Source organism: Poromitra crassiceps, assembly GCF_964638095.1.
Source record: "Poromitra crassiceps genome assembly, chromosome: 2".
Taxonomy (NCBI): Eukaryota; Metazoa; Chordata; class Actinopteri; order Beryciformes; family Melamphaidae; genus Poromitra; species Poromitra crassiceps.
This window is the reverse complement of record NC_139624.1, coordinates 89872018-89893883: the sequence shown is the minus strand read 5'-3', so window position 1 is coordinate 89893883 and position 21866 is coordinate 89872018. Positions and strand designations below refer to the sequence as shown.

The 21866-nt window shown below is 44.3% G+C and overlaps 1 protein-coding gene across 1 annotated transcript in view; it reads right to left on the bottom strand.

The window, feature by feature from the left end:
* LOC310772473 (receptor activity-modifying protein 3) overlaps nt 1–21866 on the bottom strand; it is a gene marked incomplete at both ends in the record, with an annotated part of 92399 nt that overhangs the window by 18465 nt on the left and 52068 nt on the right. Inside the window, one exon of the mRNA XM_083632297.1 lies at nt 4135–4164. Within this exon, the coding sequence (XP_083488423.1) occupies nt 4135–4164 (30 nt within the window). The remainder of the gene's footprint in view (nt 1–4134; nt 4165–21866) is intronic.

Here is a 21866-nt window from a genome sequence, read left to right as displayed (position 1 = left end):
TGTGAACCGAAATGTTGCATAGCGACATTTCTAGACATGTGTCTATGAATGTTATACACGTCATTCTGCTATTGAAATAGCGCAATGACCAGGAAGGGTGTTGTGGTCGGGGTGGATGGAGGGTGTAAACACTCCCCTTTCACACCGTAGGGCCGTGTTCGATCCCTATATTCCACCCAGATATTCTGGGTCTTGACTACTTCTCACCTGTTTCTTGCTCTCTCTCTTTCTGTGCCAACTCCATCCTGCTCTCTCTCCTCCTCTCCCTCACTATCCTCCTCTCTCCCTCTTTGTGCTGTCAACCAAAAAGCAAATATAATAACCAACCAACCAGAGTATTTATAGTCTATTAAGAGGTATAGATCCATCCATATCAATTTAATGTGTATGTAAAAACTGTACTGTAAAAAAAAAAAAAAAAAAAAAAAAATACCCTCAATTTTGTAGGGTGGGCTGAGATTCTTTTTGAAAATAATAATCAATAATCAAAAAGGGTCTAAAACCGCCCCTGGTGCTACTATTTATTTATTTATTTATTTATTTATTTATTCGTTTATTGAACAGGGACAAATGCATTGAACATTATTTCATATGACCTACAAAACAGATGCATACAGGTTTCTAGCCGAGGCTAATTTGCAACCCCTGTCCCTGGTTAGGCCTTTACTATTAAAACAAAAGTTCAAGAGAAAGGTTAAAACAGCTGCATAAGGTGCTTATGTGCTTCTAAGAGATGTTGTGTAAGAGGTCAATGAGGAACTAGCCAGGCAAGTCACCTGCTGTCCCTAACCTCATCGAGGTAGGCTAGAAACGGGTCCCAAATAGTTAGAAATGTTTTAATTGAGTTGGTCCTTCGGGACCTGAGTCTCTCCATCCTTATAACAGAGTTCATGTCTGTCAACCACAATTGGAAAGAGGGTGAAGAAGGGGATTTCCATTCCTTCAGAATTAGTTTTTTGGCAACAGTTGTCCCCAGTGTCAGAGATGTTGCACAGCTGTAGGGAAGTCCAGAGAGGTCTCCGAGCAGCCGAAGATGGCGAGTTCTGCCTCCGGCTGAAGGGTTATTTTGTAGGCCTTAGAGTACCAGTCAGATATTTTTGCCCAGAATCCCGTCAGTGAAGGGCAGAACCAGAAGGCATTAGGCAGAGTGCCCTCCGACGTCTGACACCTGTCACACAGTGGTGAGACAGAGGGGAAGATCTTGTGCAACTTATGCTTAGAATAGTGAGGATGATGAGCGACTTCTACTACTATTAACTGAGTTGTATCACAGACAGACTGCTACCCCATACAATGTCAGACAAATCAACACCAAGTTCCCCCTGCCACGCCTCTCTAATTCTCTCAGTAGAGGCCATGGTGCAGTTATCAAACAGATGTACAAGTCTAGAAATGAGGTGCATGGAGTGAGGAGGTCTCAGCAAAACATCGAAAAAGGCATGTTCATTTGGGAGCGCTTCAAAGTTATGAATCTTGGATCGAACATGATTTCTGATTTGCAGGTATCTGAACCGCGTGATTTCTAACCCCACATAGGATAAGCAATAACCACGCCCTGTGGCGCCAGGATTGGCCAGGAGCAACACTGGAGGGCACGCAGCCCAGCGATTTCATGAACCAACTGAATAGCTCTTGAGAACGGACAGCGATTTCGAGCGCGCCGCGGACATTGAGAGCGGACATTGAAATTAATTATGGTCACCTACCTTCCTTAGCATAGTAATAATAATAATAATAATAAGTATAATAATTGTAATCTACACAATGTACACAATCTACAAAAACATGCAATAATATAAACGGTGTTGTGTTCACGTTCATAGCTCATATAATATAATGTATCATATCGTTAATTTCAAGCTCAATTCTTACCCAGAGAAAAGGTACAGCACTGAAAATGTAACAAGCAATAGTTTTTTAAACATCTTTATTTTAAAAGATGAAAAACCCCAGGTGCTTTAGTCCCAAGCTTCAATGCTCCTGGCCAATCCCAGCACCACAGGGCGTGGTTATTGCTTATCCTATGTGGGGTTAGAAATCACGCATCTGAACCAGTGCGTGCCGGGCAACTCAAACTTCCTCTTTAGTTGATCAAAGAATGCAAAATGACCATCTATGTATAGGTCTTTGATGGAAACCAGTCCCTTCTCACTCCAGGCATGGAAGGCTTTTCCTGACCACGAAGGTGAAAAAGGGTGACCAAGACAAATTGGTGTATGGACAGAAACATCTGGTAGACTCAAAACACTTGGTTTAGAATTCTGACAGTTTCTCACAACAAAACTTACATTATTTTTGTAAAGTCCCAGGTTTCTCTAGCTTGGAAAACAATCGGGCTGGCAGAGAACAGTTGGCAACAGAGCTGGCCTCCATTTTCAGCCACAGGGGGCAGAGGTGTGGACTCGAGTCACATGACTTGGACTCAAGTCAGACTCGAGTAACAAATTTGATGACTTTAGACTCAAACTCGACGACAAAATCAACAAAGACTTGTAACTAGACTTGGACTTGAACACCAATGACTCGTGACTTGACTTGGACTTGAGCCTTTTGACTTGAAAAGACTTGATACTTTCCTCCAAACCCAAAGATAAAACATTTTAATCTAAAAACACTAATAATCCACTCGCTACAGCAAGCCTGCCGTTCGCAAGATGGGTCAATCAATACAGACACCACGGAGGGAGTCATTCACCAAGCTACTGTTCTCAATGAGCTGAGCGCAGCCTTTTGCCAATACATGAACATATGACAATGAATGTCGCGGGAGTCAACTTTTCAACCTTGACTGTTTATCGATTCTTGAATCGAGAATCGTTGGAATCGAGAATCGATTCTGGAATCGGATCGTGACCCCAGGAATCGGATTGGATCGCGGCTTAGCCGGATCGGAGCACCCCTAATAATATTACATCGTCGGCATACAAACTGATGCATGTCTCAATACCTCCGGCCTTCAGGCCTACGATGCACAGATGACTACGCATTTTTAAAGCGAGGGGTTCGAGCGCAACGGTGAAGAGGGCCAGCGAGAGAGGTGCAACCCTGTTGGACCGAGCGAAGTAATGGAAACCTGGTTGACTTGTCACCATTGGTTACAACTGAGCATGTTGGACTAGCATATATAAGCCCACTCAACCTGATCGAACACCTTCTGTGCGTCTAGTGATACAATCGCTGCACCACTGGTCTTACTGTGATCTGCGATATGGTGTTGAGGAGACATCTGACATTGGAGAAAGATAATCTATTCGGGATGAACCCTGTCTGGTCAGGATGAATGATGGATGACAAATGTTTATTTAGCCGGATAGCCAGCGTTTTAGTGATTACCTTTATGTCAAAATTCTGGAGGGCTATGGGTCTGTTAGTTGCCTAACCTTAACCAAGTTGTTTTAGTTGCCTAACCTGAACCAAGGTGTTTTAGTTGCGTAATGTTTTCAAATTAACTGGAAACTCTGTGATGTTTTCAAATTAACCATCATTTTCAAATTTACATTGGAAATTTGAAATGTTGATATGCAACGTATTTTTTGTTCACAAACGTTGAATATCACATATCTGTGGTTCGCAGAAACATAAACTGCCAACATTTTATTCTGGCGACTGGACTGATTCTTTTTTTTTTATACATTTTCATTATATTTTCACTTTTGCTTAGTATGTTCTTTTATTTGGCACGCCTTCATAATGCTATCAATATTTATTTTCATATCTGCCTTCATGAATTTCTAATTCATATGTTTTTCACATGTTTGAAATGTTGCATTCCCTCATTTGCTACTACAGTATGTTCTTATTTCTGTTCTTATTTCTGTTCTGTTTTTCTTTCCACACAGGGATCATTAATATTTCATCTTATTTTATCTTATGTATGATAGATAGATAGATAGATAGATAGATAGATAGATAGATAAATAGATAGATAGATAGATAGATAGATAGATAGATAGATAGATAGATAGATAGATAGATAGATAGATAGATACATAGATAGATAGATAGATAGATAGATAGATAGATAGATAGATAGATAGATAGATAGATAGATAGATAGATAGGCAGGCAGGCAGACAGAGAGACAGACAGACAGACAGACGGACGGATGGATGATGGATGGATGGTTCTGCTCACCTGACAGCCCTCTCATCATCCAGGCATTGACTGTGAAAAGAAGCAAAATAATAAAGACGGTTAGTGGAGATTGGTGGGTGAACTACCAAGAAGATGATGGCATAGCTTCACACACAATTATTTCTAATTTCTGTATTCATTTTTACTTTGTTTTTTACTGTCTACTGCAGGGGTTCCCAACATTTTTTGGCTCGTGACCCTACTTTGACGTTACAAAAATCTAGGGACCCGCGACATTCAAATTCCGGTACACCATCGATAATGTCATCATCAGTGACATCGTCAGTGATGTCACATAGTATGCTTTTTTTTACTGCAGAATTCTGACTTTAATCTGAGAATTCTGACTTTAAAGGAGAATTTCGTTTTTTTTTAACCTGGACCCATCTCCTGGCAATAATTATGATTTGGCCACTCACCCAGCGATCTCCGCGGCGTTTCTGGCCGTCCTAGCGTTGTTTTGAGATCAATAGCGTCCAAGTCAGTTGTAAAATGGAGCTGATTTGGGGCCAAGTGTGAGCCTGTCTTTCCTGCATCTAAATAGCTATTTTTATTCCTGTTTTCGCCAAATATCGTCATAATCTGATCCCTCAAGAACCACCAGAGTGATATTTCGCCAAAGGCTGTTTCCTGGAGTCGCACAGGGATCAAATTACCTCAAACGTGATCTCGGTCACCAAGTCTCGTGAAGTCCCGCGATACTTTCCTGCCGACTGGCCAAGTACAGGTAGGACGCTTTGCGGTGGTGGTTTTAGCGTAACCTATGTGGGGTTTGGCATAACCTTCGTTATTTCGAATCCCACATAGGTTACGCCAAACCCCACATAGGTTACGCTAAAACCACCACCGCAAAGCGTCCTACCTGTACTTGGCCAGTCGGCAGGAAAGTATCGCGGGACTTCACGAGACTTGGTGACCGAGATCACGTTTGAGGTAATTTGATCCCTGTGCGACTCCAGGAAACAGCCTTTGGCGAAATATCACTCTGGTGGTTCTTGAGGGATCAGATTATGACGATATTTGGCGAAAACGGGAATAAAAATAGCTATTTAGATGCAGGAAAGACAGGCTCACACTTGGCCCCAAATCAGCTCAATTTTACAACTGACTTGGACGCTATTGATCTCAAAACAACGCTAGGATGGCCAGAAACGCCACGGAGATCGCTGGGTGAGTGGCCAAATCATAATTAATGCCAGGAGATGGGTCCAGGTTAAAAAAAACCGAAATTCTCCTTTAACCTTAAAACTCTTTTTTTCTCAAAATTCTGACAGTAACTCGGAATTCTGACTTTAATCTCAGAATCCTGATTTAAAGTTATAATCTCAAAGATTTTCATCTAAACAAAACAAAAAAATTAAGAATCACTCACAATGTTGATTGAGGCTATGGTCCATTGATCAAAGCCTTTGCAGTATATAGTGACATTAGTAATGTTTCATAATGCAACACTGTTTGGATGTCACCTGTAATTACCACTCATCGCCATAGGTGTCACCCAAGAGAACAAAGCTGAAATCTTAGAGATTATCACTTTAGCATCAGAACTAAGTATTAAATTGTGTCGGGTGTTAAAAAAAATCAGGCTACCCTATTTGAGTTCCAGGCGACCCCACTTAGGGTCGCGAGCCAAAGGTTGGGACCCACTGGTTTGTTGCTGTTGTGACAAATGAGCTGGTGCCTTGTTCTGCCCATCCTCCACCTAAAAACACATATTCTCACTAAATGATTACTGGCATGACATTTAAATACAAACACTCACTAGAGAATATTATTGCAGTAAGTTATTATCATTTTGAGTCTATTGATGATGACACATTTCTACCAAATGAACCATTATCTCTCCCAAGTACTGTAGCTAGTAGACTAAATCACATCTATCTACTTAGCAACATGTCAAATGTTTTAATTCTTGCACTTAATCTTCTCACACATCAGATCCCACCACCACACCCATCCTCCCTCTCTCTCTCTGTGACCGTCTCCATTCCCCTGGTTGTTATGATGGACCAGCGGTCCCTGCGTTGACCCCGCGCTGAATGCTAATGTCCTCATTTATTATCATACTCCCTCGCCCAGTAGACCCAGCCGAGGCCGATTACGACCCCGACCCGCGTCCCAGAAGCAGCCGCTCACAGATCAGCGTTCCTACTCTGTCTGCAACGTTGCCCGCGGAAGGGTTGATCACGCCCAATCCGCTGCAATAGAGTTAGTGCTACACCGCATTATTGAAAGACCCTTCGGTGCATGGAGGTCTAAGGCCCTGTGGGGTGATTCCAGGCCGGGCACCTCCTTCGTCTCACCAGAACCTCCCGTGGAAGAAGGCAATCCTACCATGCCATACCATGGGCAGGGAGGATGCCTCAAGAATAGCCTAGGTAAACCCAGCCCCCAGTGACCTGCTCTCAGACCTGTGACTAGTGAGCAGGGTCTGTCTGAGAGCAGGTCACTGGGGGCTGGGTTTACCCAGGCTACCTCAAGAAGGCCTGTGCGCTGCACGTCATTTGCCTGCGCCGAGCACCTCGCTCTAGCCTGAAGGACCCCAGGCCGCGCCGATGTTTACGCAGATTTTCAGGAGGTAGAATAGTAAAAAGAAGAAGAAAGACCACAACCAAAACTTCAGAGGTAAAATTTAAGATACCAAACAATCAAATATTGACGCTGATCTGATCTGATGTGCAGGGCCCTGAACAAGTCCTGTAGTGTGTTGGAATCACAGATTTATTCATGATTTAGATTAACTCCAAGAGCAGAGACCATCATTAGCCAATGAGAGCCAAGTTTACAGTGTTTATGGTCTGTTGAAGATTTGAGGTCCTGATATCCTTGACCTCACGAGTCAGTAAGATAACTTCAGCTAGCTAAGTGTGTGATACTGTGAGCTCTTTTAATTTTACTATAGGATTTTAAGTCTTCTAGTCCAGTGATTCTGAACATTTTTCATACCAAGGACACTATTTTAGTCCACATTAAGGCCATGGACCCCCATTCGATGAGATGTTGTCTCTCAGACCCAAATCTGAGAATGTTTTTATTATTATAAATGATTTGTCCAGAAGTCCATGACTGTAGGGAGATAACAGTTGAAACTATCAACAAAGCAGTCATTCTCCTACATTCTAATTCTGTTAACTTCTTCTAAATGATAATGGTGAAGTTTAACAATTCATCAGTTTGCTGGGGACCCCCTAGAACCCCCTTCAAGGACTTCTGGTGGTCCTCAGACCTCACGTTGGGAGAAAGGGGAGAGAGAAAGAAACAGCGAGAGGGGGAGAGAGAGAAACAGAGAGAAACTACAACTGGTCCCCCCGCACTGGACACAAGGAAGCTGCCCACTGCTCCTGGCCTGCCCCCCGGAGGAAGGACAAGCCTGGATGGGATAAATGCCATGCCCGGATTAACACAGTGTGATCCCCCTGGGTGACCCTGGGTGACCCAGACTTGAAGTGCACCCCCCCCCACCCCCCCCCCCCCACCCCCCCCCCCCCACCCCTACACGTAAAAAGTTAAATTTAATATGGCAATACATACCACAGATTTACTTGACTGTATTGCTAAAGTAGAGCCTCAACACACACATACCAGACACAAGACACAAAGTAGATGATGGGGACTAACATCATCACACATGAATACAATTGGGCTAATTGAATTTACAAGAGTCTCAGCTTTCCAGTCACACTCAATTTCTGCAATTGAAGCAATCCCCTAGGTGCGTTAGACAAGACAATAAGTTAAGGTAATAAAGATAAGGTATAAAAAGTAACGAGGTAATAAAGGGTAAAAGTGTCTAGTGTATAAGACACATAAGACACACACACTCAAAACCTTTGGTGACCGTGCTTTCTCCCGCGCCGCACCCTGACTTTGGAACTCCCTCCCCCAGACCGTCCGAGACTCTCCCTCACTCCCCACTTTCAAAACCCGACTTAAAACCTATCTGTTCTCCCAAGCTTACAACCTCCTCTACCCCTGACCACCTCCTCCAAACCATCACCCTCCGCCCCCCCCCCTCCTTCCCCCTCTCCCCCCTGCCCCTCCCTCCTGTTCTCTTCTCTCCATACAACCTTGCCCTGAACCGCCACTGTTATTTGTACGTGTTGCCTGTATCTGTTGCCTGTTTCTGTTGCCTGTTGATTGTCTTTTTTTGTTTTACTGTTAAGCGTCTTTGGGTTTTGAAAAGCGCTATACAAAATAAATGAATTATTATTATTATTATTATAAAAGTATGAGGTAATAAAAAAAAGTAAAAAGTGTCTAGTGTCAGGTTTGTTCTGTGTACACTCTTTGTACACTCTATATACAAAAAGAAACAGAGAGAGCATGTGAGAGAGAGAGAGAGAGAGAGAGAGAGAGAGAGAGAGAGAGAGAGAGAGAGAGAGAGAGAGAGAACACACTCGCTGTCTAGCTCCCTCATCTCTGATGGAGCCACTTCACTTGCCCCCTCCACAGTCTCCATCCCCTGTACTGGCTCTGTGCACTGAAGCCTGTGACAGCTCGCTGCAGTAGGTGCCATCACAAAAGGCCAAAGCTGAAAAAGACATTTGAGGAGGTCATTTTGGGCTTTGGGGAAAAAGTGATCGACATTTTCACCATTTTGTGACATTTTACTGACCAAATGACTAATCGATTAATTGAGAAAATAATAGTCAGATAATGAAAATAATTGTTAATTGCAGCTTGTTGTTAATTGCATTACACTTGTCTATGGGAAGGCCTTACTCTGAACTGATTCTAATGAGACATTTTGACTGGAAACATGAATATTGTATATTATTCATAAATCTGTGGTTATAGTGTCCCATGATAGTCTAAATGCGAGAGGCTTTTCCACCCTGATAAGAATAACAGTCTGGTCAAAAACACTGAATTTTTCATTTTTATTCATTTCTAGGCATGAAAATGATTTAAAGATACTTAATATCAGCACAAAATATCATCTTGAAAACCCCTCATCAGTCAAATCCTACTGTTATCCATTCATATTTTCTGCAAATGTACGTTCTGTTGTAAAATAGGCTATAGACTGATAAAACTTCAAGAGTAGGTTTTCACAATTGTGTAACCACTGGCGAGTAAAAAATAGTTTGGAATGTGATGTACAGTAAATGAATTGTTTTTCGGGAACACCAGAGGTTCCAGACAGGTCGGAGTTGAGCTGAGCACGATGACCTGGATGAAGATTGAAATGGGCTTGCTGGAGCCATGCAGAGACGGACTGAGTGGAAAGGTTTTAATTGTGGAAAGGTTTTAATTGACTGAGGGGAACAGCGAGAAGTAGCAGCTGCTGGGTCAGTGCCGTTCAAAGTCTGGGTCAGAACACAAATGGCTTTTGAGAAAAGGTGGCAAGACTCATAAACTCAATTATCAAGTATAGCGAGGAGTTCTGCCCCTGAAAAAAGACTGAGTCTAAAATATGGGAGTAGATTAGGGCTGCAACTAATGATTCCTTCCTCGACTAATTGATTAATCGTTTGGTCTATAAAATCCGGAAAGAAAAAAGAAACCAGAAAATATTCACATTTTAAGAAGCTGAACGAGATATTCCCATTTTGAAGCCTCGGGTTTGGCATTTTGGCCGCTGCCATCTCACATGAGACCAGGAGTTTCCCACAGAGCCGCAGCGCCACCTGCTGTTGGTCCATGATCGGCGAGCAGTGCGATCACTGGTCAGGTGACCTGTTAATCACGCCCCAAAAATCGTTCAAGTTCTTCTATTTAACTCTAAACGGGTGAGTTGTATACAAATTCACCCCCGTACATCATGAAAGGTGAAATTAGCTATACAGACCAAAACCACTTTTTGAACCAGACTGTAAACATGTTTATTAATGCTGAAAAATTCTGGAGAATGGCTCCCTTTTGCAGCCAGCCTCAAGTCCATTCGAGAAACTGCAGTTTTTGGTACTTCACGTTGGCTTCATCTGTTCAACAACAAACAACACACCCTCATCCAAAACACATGCCCTGTGGCTGCATTGCATTATGGTCTATTGAGGCTGCTGTCCAACGTGAAGCAACGTGAGGCAACGTGATTCCATCAAAAAAATCTATTTCCCACCCGCATGTATACTTGGACAAGGACAGTAGTCCAAATAAATAGCCTAATCAAGCTATAACAATAGCTCCACTTAACTGTGCATGTAAACGTACTGAGTGTGATGGTCTCGGTCTTGTCTCAGACTCAACCTCCATCGGTCTTGGTCTTGTCTCGGTCTCGGGGCGGGCAAGCCGGACTCGGGATTTTATTTCAAGACCAGCCGAGATCACAACTGCAGTGACAGCATTACCTGCCTGTGTATCTTTTTTTTACTGTGATTGGGTGTAAAAATCCCTCCTTCAATCGCAACCAATAACCTTGCAGTTTGAAAGTTTTCAATCAATCAATCAATACATTTTATATTTACATATCGCCAAATCGTCCATGCACAAAGGAAGACAACACAGGTCAACAAGGTGATTGGAAAGATGTCGTCCAAATCGTCAGTCATATAATTTGCTTATACAAACCACAAAGGGGAGGAGTCATAGCAACAGTAAGGTGTTTTATGTTTCATTCTGTCCACTGTGTTGAGCCTTTCTCAAGGTCAGTGATATGGAATTAAAGTCCCTGGAAACCAGAAATATTTTATTATTATTTAGCATTTTGAGTTCATCACATCACAGGAATCTATGTTAATAAGCCACCAGCCAAATTTGAACGATGATGAACGTCGCAAAGTATATAAATTTAGGTTTGACAGTCATGGCAAAAGTCATGAGAATCAATTATATTTTAGAGTGTATTTTCTCCTGCGGACTGTGTGGGCGTGTCCCGTCTGCAGCAGGGAAATGTCCCTCTCTCAGACCTCTCTCTCCTCCTGGTTCTTAAAAGAGCCTTTGTGTTGACGCAATGCAAAGCTAGCTGCAAAAAGGTGTGGGACCACTAGAACTCTGAAGAGAGATGGAGGCAGAATGTGCGGGACTGCGGGTTGCGCGCGTGTACAAAGGTTATATAGAGCTTATGACGTCATAAGCTCCTGCATTTTAGCACCTCGCGCACTGCTCTCTTCAATGAGGAAGTACCTTGTAGAATCTTGTAGAAAAGTGTCGATTTTAAGGCTTTGGGTTGAAAGTAATGCATAATAATTTCGGAGGCACACAATTACTAACATAAGACCCTAAATAACATAGTTAGAACGTTTTTGTGGATTTTGGTTTCCAGGGACTTTAAAGTGTTTCAGATCAAAGGATTGCATTCTGCACTGAGTGTGCAGCCATTTGATTTAAATTTTACTATAATTCCTAAATAATGATTTATTTCATTGTTAGTGTAAAGGTTAAGCCATCATTATGGTCTTTTTCTCTTTTTTTTGGTCTTGAAAATGGTCTCGCATCGGTCTGGTCTTGGTCTCGGTCTCGGGTTAGGTGGTCTAATGGAAATTATGTCAATTCCCCTTGGAAAACAAATCGCTTGTTCTGCTGTTCTGCATGACTATCTCAAGATATCAAAACCACTTTCAACTCTCTCTCCAAAAAGCAAGTAGAGGTTCGTAAAGAAGTTCAGACAGACTGAAAATCATTCCACAAGAAAATATACCCTCTGTATCTACCAATCAATGCAACAAATCAAATATCATGGAACATTACAGTACAGTGCACTCTCTTTCTGACATTGGCACTTTCTCACTTCTCTCTTTCCCACAGGTATCCTCTTCCATCCCAGGCTTTCCTAGAAATAACCCACATGCCAGTCCAACAATAACATCCAGCCTATTACATCCAAAAATAATACATCATAAATACATAAGTAAGTAAGTCACAGCAAAAGCAAAATATCCCAAATATCTCTCTCACACACACACACACACACACACACACACACACACACAAGCGCGCACGCAAGCACACACACACACACACACACACACACACAGTGTGGACAGCAATCCCCTGTGGGAGCTTCCAGGAACATTTGGAAATGGATTATATCAAGATGTTTCACAGCTCATACATCTCGGTGGAACAGCTTCTAATATGTCAACAGCTCATTTAGGGTTTGACCAAAATTGGCCTTTAAAGCCGATGCCAATAACAGTTATTTTGGACTAGGCTGCCAGTACTTTTCATTATGGGTGGAAAAGCCTCTGAGACAGCATTTAGAGACCATAGGACACTAAAATACACGGATCATCATCATAATGAAGAAGAAGAAGAAGAAGAAGAAGAAGAAGAAGAAGAAGAAGAAGAAGAATGGTATAACCTACACATTAAAGCCCCATTCAGCAAGTTTTCCAAGTTTTGCTATTGGAGAAACTGCGCCCTCTGAGTGCAATAGTATCGATAACAATATCGCCGTTCAAAGTCAACAAAACACAGCGCCAGAAAGCTCTATGTACATGTTGTGACATCGGGTACTCACCACGTGATGAAATAATAATCCATAGTTCCGTGAAACATCATTTTCGTAGCAAATCCGAATCGAGTTACTTCCTTGTTTTCATGAAGACAGCGCTTCCGCTGTACAGCGCATGCGCGCATCCTTTTCTTTCTTTTTTTTTATTGCCACGGGACGTGGCAGACAACCTGCTTAGTCCCAGGGCTGGCCAATGGAGGGCGGTGTGGGATAAATAAAGTCGAGAGTCTCCCTATTACAAGTCAATCTACCATGTCCTCTGACTAAAAAGCTCTTATATTACAGTAAAAAATGTCAAAAATCTTACTGATTGGGGCTTTAACACTTCATGTCATCATATATTATCAAACGACATCATATCCACCTTATCAGAGGTGGATGACACTCACTGGCTGATATCTCATTTAAATATAAAAGGCCAATATTGCTTGCTGATATAATTAGATTTCTAAGTGACCTAAGTACCTGACCAGATGACCAAACTGACTGTACCATGCTAGTGCTACTCAATAAATGCTACCTTATATTTCATAGCTTGATGTTTTGGTGCCAGCATTTGCTTCTCCTGCAAAAATGTGCATAATCCACCCATCATAAGTTGTAGACTGCATGCTGCTATTCCCCCTCCGCTCACATCTGATCAGTCACTGTGTTTACAATGGTCTATGTTTGAGAATTTACGGACACCGTAGTAGTTTCGGGAAGTTATACTACAAGAATGGATTGGCTGAAGGGACACATCATGTTGTGCAGTACTACTACACATAAAGTCATCAATCCAACAAGAGCTGCTAGATATTCATGAGCAGGGCAGATATGAATATCAAAACCTTTTTGAAGGCTGTTGCATGTTTTAATATGCAGTATGGCTGTTCGACTAGACCAGGGGTCGGCAACCTTTTTGGTATGAAGTGCCACTTTCAAATGTGCTTGTCACTCAGTGTGCCCGAGGTTTTTTAGCTGGAGGACGGGACATTGTCTATCTTTCGCGCCATCATTCATCTGCTCTCTGCTGCTTTGGAATGTATGGAATGCAAGGAGGCTAACCAATCAAAGGCAGAGTAGAATGGGTCACTTTCTGTAAATATCGTAAATAACAAGCAACAGCAAAAAGCTGTGAAATAGGTAATTTGGCAGGGCATTTCAACATTTCCACAAAAAAATCTTAATTGCACACTTATTGCTACTGTGTGGTGCTGTGCCACTGGTTAACCCTCCGTGTGCTAGACGTTGCACTCGTGCCATAGGTTGCTGACCCCTGGACTAGACGCTGGATCAATTGACGGTCTGGGTGACATTCATGCATCATTTGAGACTGCCTTCTCATTTATATATTTTTTCACAATTGTTTGGGGGCATTTTTCCTTTATTCCATAGGATAGTATGTGCTAGCTAGCTAGACAGTAACAGGAAGGCAGGGAGGAAGAGAGGGAAGGACATGCAGCAAATGACCGCAGGGTGGATTTGAACCTGGGTTGTACGGCGCTATCGTTTGCGCTGCCTTTGCGCTGTGTTTGCGCGCCCCTTATTGCTATCTTCCCAGCGTCTAAGCTATCGTCTGCCTCCACCGTCCAGTTTTGCGCTGTAATGACACAGGTGTAGGCGTGGCCCAGGCGTGTCGGTGGGCCTCTAGCCTATCATGTGTCTCGCGCAAGTGTCATTTAGCGCTGTGGGGAAGATACCGTCGGTATGTGCCGAGCGCAAAGAGAGGTTTGGGAGTTGCCGTTCCAAAATAGGCGTTCCAGCGCAATGTGTCAGAAAAAAATCACCTTGGGTGCTTTCAATTTTAACGCCAGGAAATAGCTGGTCAAACGCAGACGAAACGCCTGAGCGCAGGCAGTCTCCACATCTCCGTGCAGTGCAGTAAATCCTTGCTTGGATCCATTTACGCACGGCATGGATGTCACTCTCTACTCGCGCCTGCACACACTCTTCTCTCCTCGGAATGCCTAACCCAATCTCCAATAAAAAAAGAAAATAGCAACGTTTGTGGAGCAACGTTGCTATTTTACAATTTCGGCTCCGAAATTGAGTTGTGAGCTGTGAGGCTTCGAGCTGTGAGGCGACAGCGATTACCACTGCACCACCGTACCCCCCTTGATTTAAAAATGAGAATTTGTTTGACATGGTTTTATTAGGCTACATAATTCCCGACCATACAGGTTTGTGGTGTGAGGTAACATTATATTGCTTTTGAGAAAGTTGTGACGGTGTTGTGCCAAGCTGCCTCTCCCCACCCTGGCCGGCCCAAAACACCCAGGGCACTGACCCACACCCACCCCACCACCAAGCCTGCATACCCGTCCAGCTCCCACCTTCTCGGGGGAGACCCCCCTCCAGTCCAGCACACAGACTCCCGCCCCGCCAGATCCTCGCTCCCCTAATCCAATTCAAAACGCATAATTTTTTCGCACAACACCTGTGTCCGGCCAGTACAGTAACCTATTTCCCTGCAATTGCACGTAAGACCAGCTTCTCCACAGCGTGGATGGCAGCTGAAGTCCCTCTCGCCATCAAGCAGACAGTGATGGAAGCATGTGTCTTTATGTGCGCCAAGGGAAATGACAGAATAAATTGGTGGGATTCGATGTATATATATTAATAGAAACGAATAGAAAATAGCTGATTAATAAAATGTGTGCTGGTGGAACGAAATTCAACTTCTTCAGATAGAGCAGCATGATCGCGGCTCTCAGTACGCTGCGTAATTACGCATGCAGTAGGCTATATCACCCCAGTGGAGATAGAAGAGAGCCCGAAAACGATAAGCATACAGACGTTTGGGCAGCAGCCCTTTTTCAGCGTGTGAAATGGCAATAATACACATGTGATTCACAGGTGGGCATGAGCACGTTGTTATTTGATTTATATGCATGACAGCCTCACATCTCTCTCTCTCTCCCTCTCTCTCCCTCTCCCCATCTAGGCTATTTTTTCTCTGTCCCTCTTTCTCTCTCTCACTCTAGTCCCTCTGAGTGAGGAGGAAGCTGCTGATGTGACGCTGTGGTTTTATGGGCATGACCACACCTCCACAATGCTTTTGGGCATAAACACGCCTATAGACGGTTTTAACTTGACAACAAAAACATTCTAAATTGAACCCCCGCTCACTTCCTGTTGCAGTGTTTGCTATGGACATAAAAGAAAAACAAGGCCAGGTCGAAACCTGGCATAGCCCCGGTGCATGGTATCGTCACGCATTTTTTCCAAAGGTGGGTTGTATCATTTTAGATAGTTATTGTCATGCTAATGCCTGTGCAAGTGGTCATTTTTCTGATCAGTTTGTACTTTGTACTTATTTGACATATAAAAAGGGATGATTGACAGCTGTGGCAGCCAGTCTCAAGCCGTCATCTACATGCTACAGGCTCTTCACCTTATAGATCTGTTTTAGATAGAGAAGACACTGCTTGGTAAAACAAAAGGAAGACACTGCTTGATCTGTCTACCAGACTGTATATCGATGGACCGCAATAAAAAGGACATTGTTTTGAGAAAGCTGCGGGAAGTTGGTTGGGGACTTAAGTAAGTTCAGAAAATAATGTGTTTTATTAGTTACTCCAGCTACGTTATCGTTTATTTTAATACACAATGGTTTTAATGGAAGCAGACTAGCATTAACCGCTTGTCTGTTTTGCCGGTTTTTGTCGGCTTCATATTACTCTAACCTAACAACCGATAACGATAGCTGGAATAACACAATAATAGACACATATTTTCAGAACTTACCAGGTTTTCCAACTACCTGCATATGCCAGGAAATGTGTTTTATAATGTTAACTCCCGGGTCTAACCATAACATGGGGCCTACACAAGTGTACACAACAACCAGCCAATAGCTAATCGCTAACGCGTTAGCGTTAGCTTACAGACACTGGAGGTTTTATTTTTGGTATTAAAGCAATAAACGTTTTTATATGGATATCTCAGGGAGGTGCTTTGACTGTGGGGATGTTCGTTCAATCTTCACAAGCTCCTCTCTTAGCTGTTGTAAGGATATACAGAGAAGAGACCAGGCAGGCTGGCGAACATTGTGTAAAACAGAAGGAACACACTGCTTTATGTGTCTACCAGACTGTATATCGATGGACCGCGTTAGCTAGCTAATTAGCCATGTTAGCTGCCTCAGTAGGTAACGTTAGCCTATAGAGAGTATTTATCTGACGTTTATGTTAGCTACTCCTCAAACCTGCGGGTGGAAATGGTTTATGCGATGCGATGTATGTTGAAGCAAGACAACGTTTTAATGTACCTTGAATTTGACAAATTACGACGGGTCGTGCTCATGCAGATCTAAGCCCTGGCCATCCTAGGCTCAACGCGAGACTCATCAGTCATTCGGATGAGTGTTGCGTTGAGGCTATGGCCATCTGTATTTTTACAAACGCCGAAATATTCCCATACAGCCGACGTTTTTAGATGGGGGAAAGTTCAGGGGGGTCCTTGCGTTCTCCTGCTTTATCACACACATTGATTGTAAACACACAGGGACAGCTCCTCACAGCTCCTCTCTACTGTGCGTCTGGCATGCAGCAAGGGGGAGGGGCCGCGTAAGCTGCATTCTGCAAAGCGACCTGGGCACGTTGTTTTGGGGAAACAGCTGATACCGTGAGGAAGGTATGACGGCAAATCTTAGTGGGGCAGCGGCGCCCTCTAGTGGCCGGCCCGCCATTTAGTCGCCTAAAAAGGTGCATAATGTCTTGGCGACATGCGGGAATGTAAGGCCCCTGGTGCATTACCAGCACCGGGGCCAAAAAACATTCAAGTGCAGGACTGACCATTCCGTGAAAACCGTCTATACAGCTGAGCGGCGAAAACAAAAGTAACGATGTCAAGTGAATATTTCTGCAGTTTGCCGAATGCTGAGAAAAAGGAAGTGCTGTGGGGTTGCGCTCTGGTGAAAACCGTCTATAGACGGTTTTAACTTGACAACAAAAACATTCTAAATTGAACCCCCGCTCACTTCCTGTTGCAGTGTTTGCTATGGACATAAAAGAAAAAAAAACATTCAAGTGCAGGACTGACCATTCCGTGAAAACCGTCTATACAGCTGAGCGGCGAAAACAAAAGTAACGATGTCGAGTGAATATTTCTGCAGTTTGCCCAATGCTGAGAAAAAGGAAGTGCTGTGGGGTTGCGCTCTGGTGAAAACCGTCTATACGGAGATGTGCGCCAAGATGACGTGAAGCGCAGCGGGCCAACACGCCCACAATTAGGGCTTTGCGCGGCGCTATTCCAGCGCAAAACGGGCGCTAACGCAAAAATACCGCCGTCGGGAAGATAGAGCCCTAAGCCTTAATGGTACGCGTTCTACCAGGAGGTGAGCCACCGGTGATTCTTTATCTCCTAAGATACTAATAAATAAACATAAGCAGGATGGAGGAACTGATGAAACTAAGGGTCTGTCTGTAACTCAAGTGAGCTCCTATCACCTAGCTACCTAACTAGTAGTCACTTAAAACAGACTCATCTACATCCGGCGAATGCAGCTATACAGTCTGTACGTTACACCCCCAGAACATGCACAAGGAAGTTGGGGAAAAAACCTTCAGACCGGAAAGAAGTTCAACGGAATCCGACCAATCACGACAAGCCCCGAGTTTCGCGAATGTGGCATATTGGATTCTGATTGGACTAATGAGCGGAAGACCCGCCTTTCTGCTTTCTGATTGGACTAATGAGCGGAAGACCCGCCTTTCTGCTTCCCATTCCGGTTGGTGCATGATTCTCCCCCACGAAGTACAGACGGTATGGCGGAAGCATTTGAAAATTGCGGAAGCCAACTCATCTGTTCTAAGAGACTACCTAACTAGATACTCGATTCATTAGGTATCTCATTTTAATATAGGTGACTGAAAACTAACTAGTTTCAGACGTCCTCATGCTTGAAGGTAGCATTGCACATGTCGCACTGGTGCTGTTTCCAATGAATAGACAGATTTTTTCTGACCAAGCTTGATCAAGTTGAATCCCAAAGCATTTGGCAATAAATTAGTATAAAATGGCATGGCTCGGGGGCAAGGTGGCGCAGTGGTAAGCGCTGTCGCCTCACAGCTAGAAGGTCCTGGGTTCGATTCCCACCTGGGACACTGTGAGCGCTGAAGGAGTGCGTGCCTGTACGCATGTCCTCGAGTGCCCACTGCCCGGGTGCGGTCGTCAAAAGGGCCTTTCTGTGTGGAGTTTGCATGTTCTCCCCGTGCCCCCTCAGGGTTTCCTTCATATAGGAACCCCACACCAAAAACATGCAATATCCTGGTCGCTGAAGTAGTGCCTCCTCTGGTCGTTAGGGGCGCCTGTTCGGAGGGAAGTTAACTCGTTGGAATAGCGTGATCCTCCCACGTGCTATGTCCTACCGGTGAAGCTTCCCCTGTCAAGTGAAAAGAAGCGGCTGGCTACTGCCCATGTCTCGGAGGAAGCATGGAGCCAGTTTTGGTTCTCCCCAGATTGGCAGATTGGCATAAAAAATGGCATGGCTGATGGCTTATACATACTTTTATAATCCAGACAGGCTAACGTTTCATGCTCAATCTGCTATCACACCATTTCCCCTTTCCGCCTTCAGATTAAAAGCATGAAACCCAGCTAACGAAAACGTTACATTATGAACAAATGGGAAGTAATGACAGCTTATCATTTAATAAAGCACGGTTAAAACGAACTCCACTTTCACTTGAACGTCAGCAATGAGGCTATCATCCTGGCTGTGTAGTCCTGCTTTGGGGCGGGCAGATCGAGTTCTCTAACATTAGTTATATTAGCAATCTAACTAGCCGGCTGCTGTCCAGAACACAGTCAGCTAAGATGCTTCCTACTATTGTTCAAAAGTGACTTTCCTGACACTATACAAACATCTGACTGCACTAAAATTAAGTAAAGGTTGGCGTTATTGACTATTCTAGAATGAAAACGAAAAGAAAGTGACAGATGCTTCATTTAGCCAACGTTGTTTCACTTTTTTCTGATGCGGGAGGCTTTGTGGGCGCCGTCATTAGGGGCTCGCTCGGGCTCGCTTCGTTCTTCTTCGTTGATTGGAAGGGTCACAAGCTATTATGGGATATCCTAACCCACCAAAGGTACCATTGTATGGTTCCATGAAAATTGGCCAAAAACAGGTACCTAGAAAGGTTGCAAATTCAGTAAACTTATGTATCAAACTAGTTTTCAGTTTCAGTCTAATAATTACAACTTCATACCTAGAAATGCCACCTATATCGTTCACTTGAGAATCAGACACAACCTAAGTGTGTGGGGGGTGGGGGGGCCGAGGGGCAATATGGTTTGCAGTGAGCTCAGAGCGTGAAACAAAATCTCCTCTATCTGCTGTATGAACTGTGGGAACAGATAGCACTGAGGGAACTGGCAGCGAGTGCATGTGAGCAATGCAGTTCAGTTTCAGGCTAAGATCTGAACTGGAGTGTTATAGTGTTCAGGCTCAAATCAGACTAGAGTAGAATAGGACAGGGCAGACTAGGCTGTAGATTAGCTAGATTCCTTGTGTGCTAGTTAGTTCCGGTTAATGGCTAGAGTAGTGAGATTGTCTGACCTGCTGCTCATTTGGCCTGGCCGCTCTGCTGCTGGTTCCAGTGTGCCGCTGCAGCGAGATGGCCAAGCAGACTGAGTAGCTTCTGTATGCCCTGGGGCTGGGCGATAAATGTCAATTCATTTCTTGCTTATTCAGTGGCTCTTTTCGCCTGGTAAGTAAAATACATAACCTGATTGCTAAATTGTACTGTCCCCTGTGACTATTCATGACCATATCGCCCAGCCACAGTATATCTGTTCTGCTCTTCTCTTCCCCCTTCCCCTGCTCCCTCCCCACCTCCTCCCTTTCCCTGCTCTCTCCTCCCCCCTTCCCCTGCTCCTTCCCCCCTCCTCCCCTTCCCTGCTCTCTCCTCCCACACATTTTCAATTCCCTCCCCACCTCCTCCCTTTCCCTGCTCTCTCCTCCCCCACATACCCCCGCTCTCCCTCCCCTGCTCCGTCCCCACCTCCTCCCTTTCCCTGCTCTCTCCTCCCCTACATACCCCCGCTCTCCCTCCCCTGCTCCCTCCCCACCTCCTCCCTTTTCCTGCTCTCTCCTCCCCCACATTCCTCCCGCTATCCCTCCCCTGCTCCCTCCCCACCTCCTCCCTTCCTTATTCTCTCCTCCCCCACATTCCATCCCCCTTTTCTCCCTTTCGCTCTGTCTCTGTCTCTCTCATATGATTGTTCAATTCTTGTTGTTATTATTACTACTGTAATTGTTACTGTTGTGTCAGCTAGATTTAGCTAGACATATTTTCTGTGAAGTCCTCTGAGACATGCTTGTGAATTAGGGCTATACAAATAAACATGACTTGACTTGACTTCAGTTAATTCATATCGGCTTCGGCTCGTCCTCGGCGCCCAACACTTTGATAGACAGCAACACTACAGACGGAGATTAAATGGAAGGTAGAATCTCCTGCAGAGGAGTAGTCTCGCTGGCCAGCCTCCCCTCCCTTCCGGGAGAGGAGTCTGGTGGCGCAGGTCTCCATTGTGGAATTGCGATGGCCGGCGCTTAACGGCAGTGCCCTTGGAAAATAGTTTCCAACAATCCAACTTGCCATTTTCAGCGTGTAGCAAAGAGCTACCGTGTAGGTTGCTTGCTAGCTAGTTAGCATTGTTGTTTTCACTGAGGCAGCAGGGCACTATTTACAGCAACACACAGGGAGGAGGGAGCGGAAGCCGCTCTGATTGACATGGTCAGAGCCAATGACAGAGCTTGTAATAAGCCGGGAGTGGACATCCGGCAGCGACTGAAACAGTCGCTCCAATGGGAGAGCAGCTGTAGAGCAGGGGAGGGCTTATACCAGTAGCCTGTTTCCGTGCAGCCAGACTCCTCTCGCAGAAGGGAGGGGAGGCTGGCCTTTCCTGGGGGTCCCCAGCAAATTGATGAATGGTTGTTATTGTTTCATTTACATGAAGTTAACACAACTAGGGAATGTCGAAGAATGACTGTTCTGATCATCAATTCTGTTATCTCTTTACAATACAGACAGTCATGGAGCTCTGGACAAAATCATATCTAGAAATATTCTATATTCCCAGATTTGGATCTGAGAGATAAATTCTTATCAAATGGGGGCCCTGATGTGGACTAAGTTAGGGGTGCTTGATATGAAAAAAGGTTGAGGATCACTGACCTCAGGCACCTAGATCTCTCTCTCCCCCTCCCTGTCGTTCTCTCTCTCTCTCTCTCTCTCTATCGCTCTGTCTTTAAATAATGACATACATGTAGCATATAGGCCTAAAACTGTCATAAAACTTTAGCAAAAGAACTGGAGTTGGTCCCCGGGCGCTGCACTGCGGCTGCCCA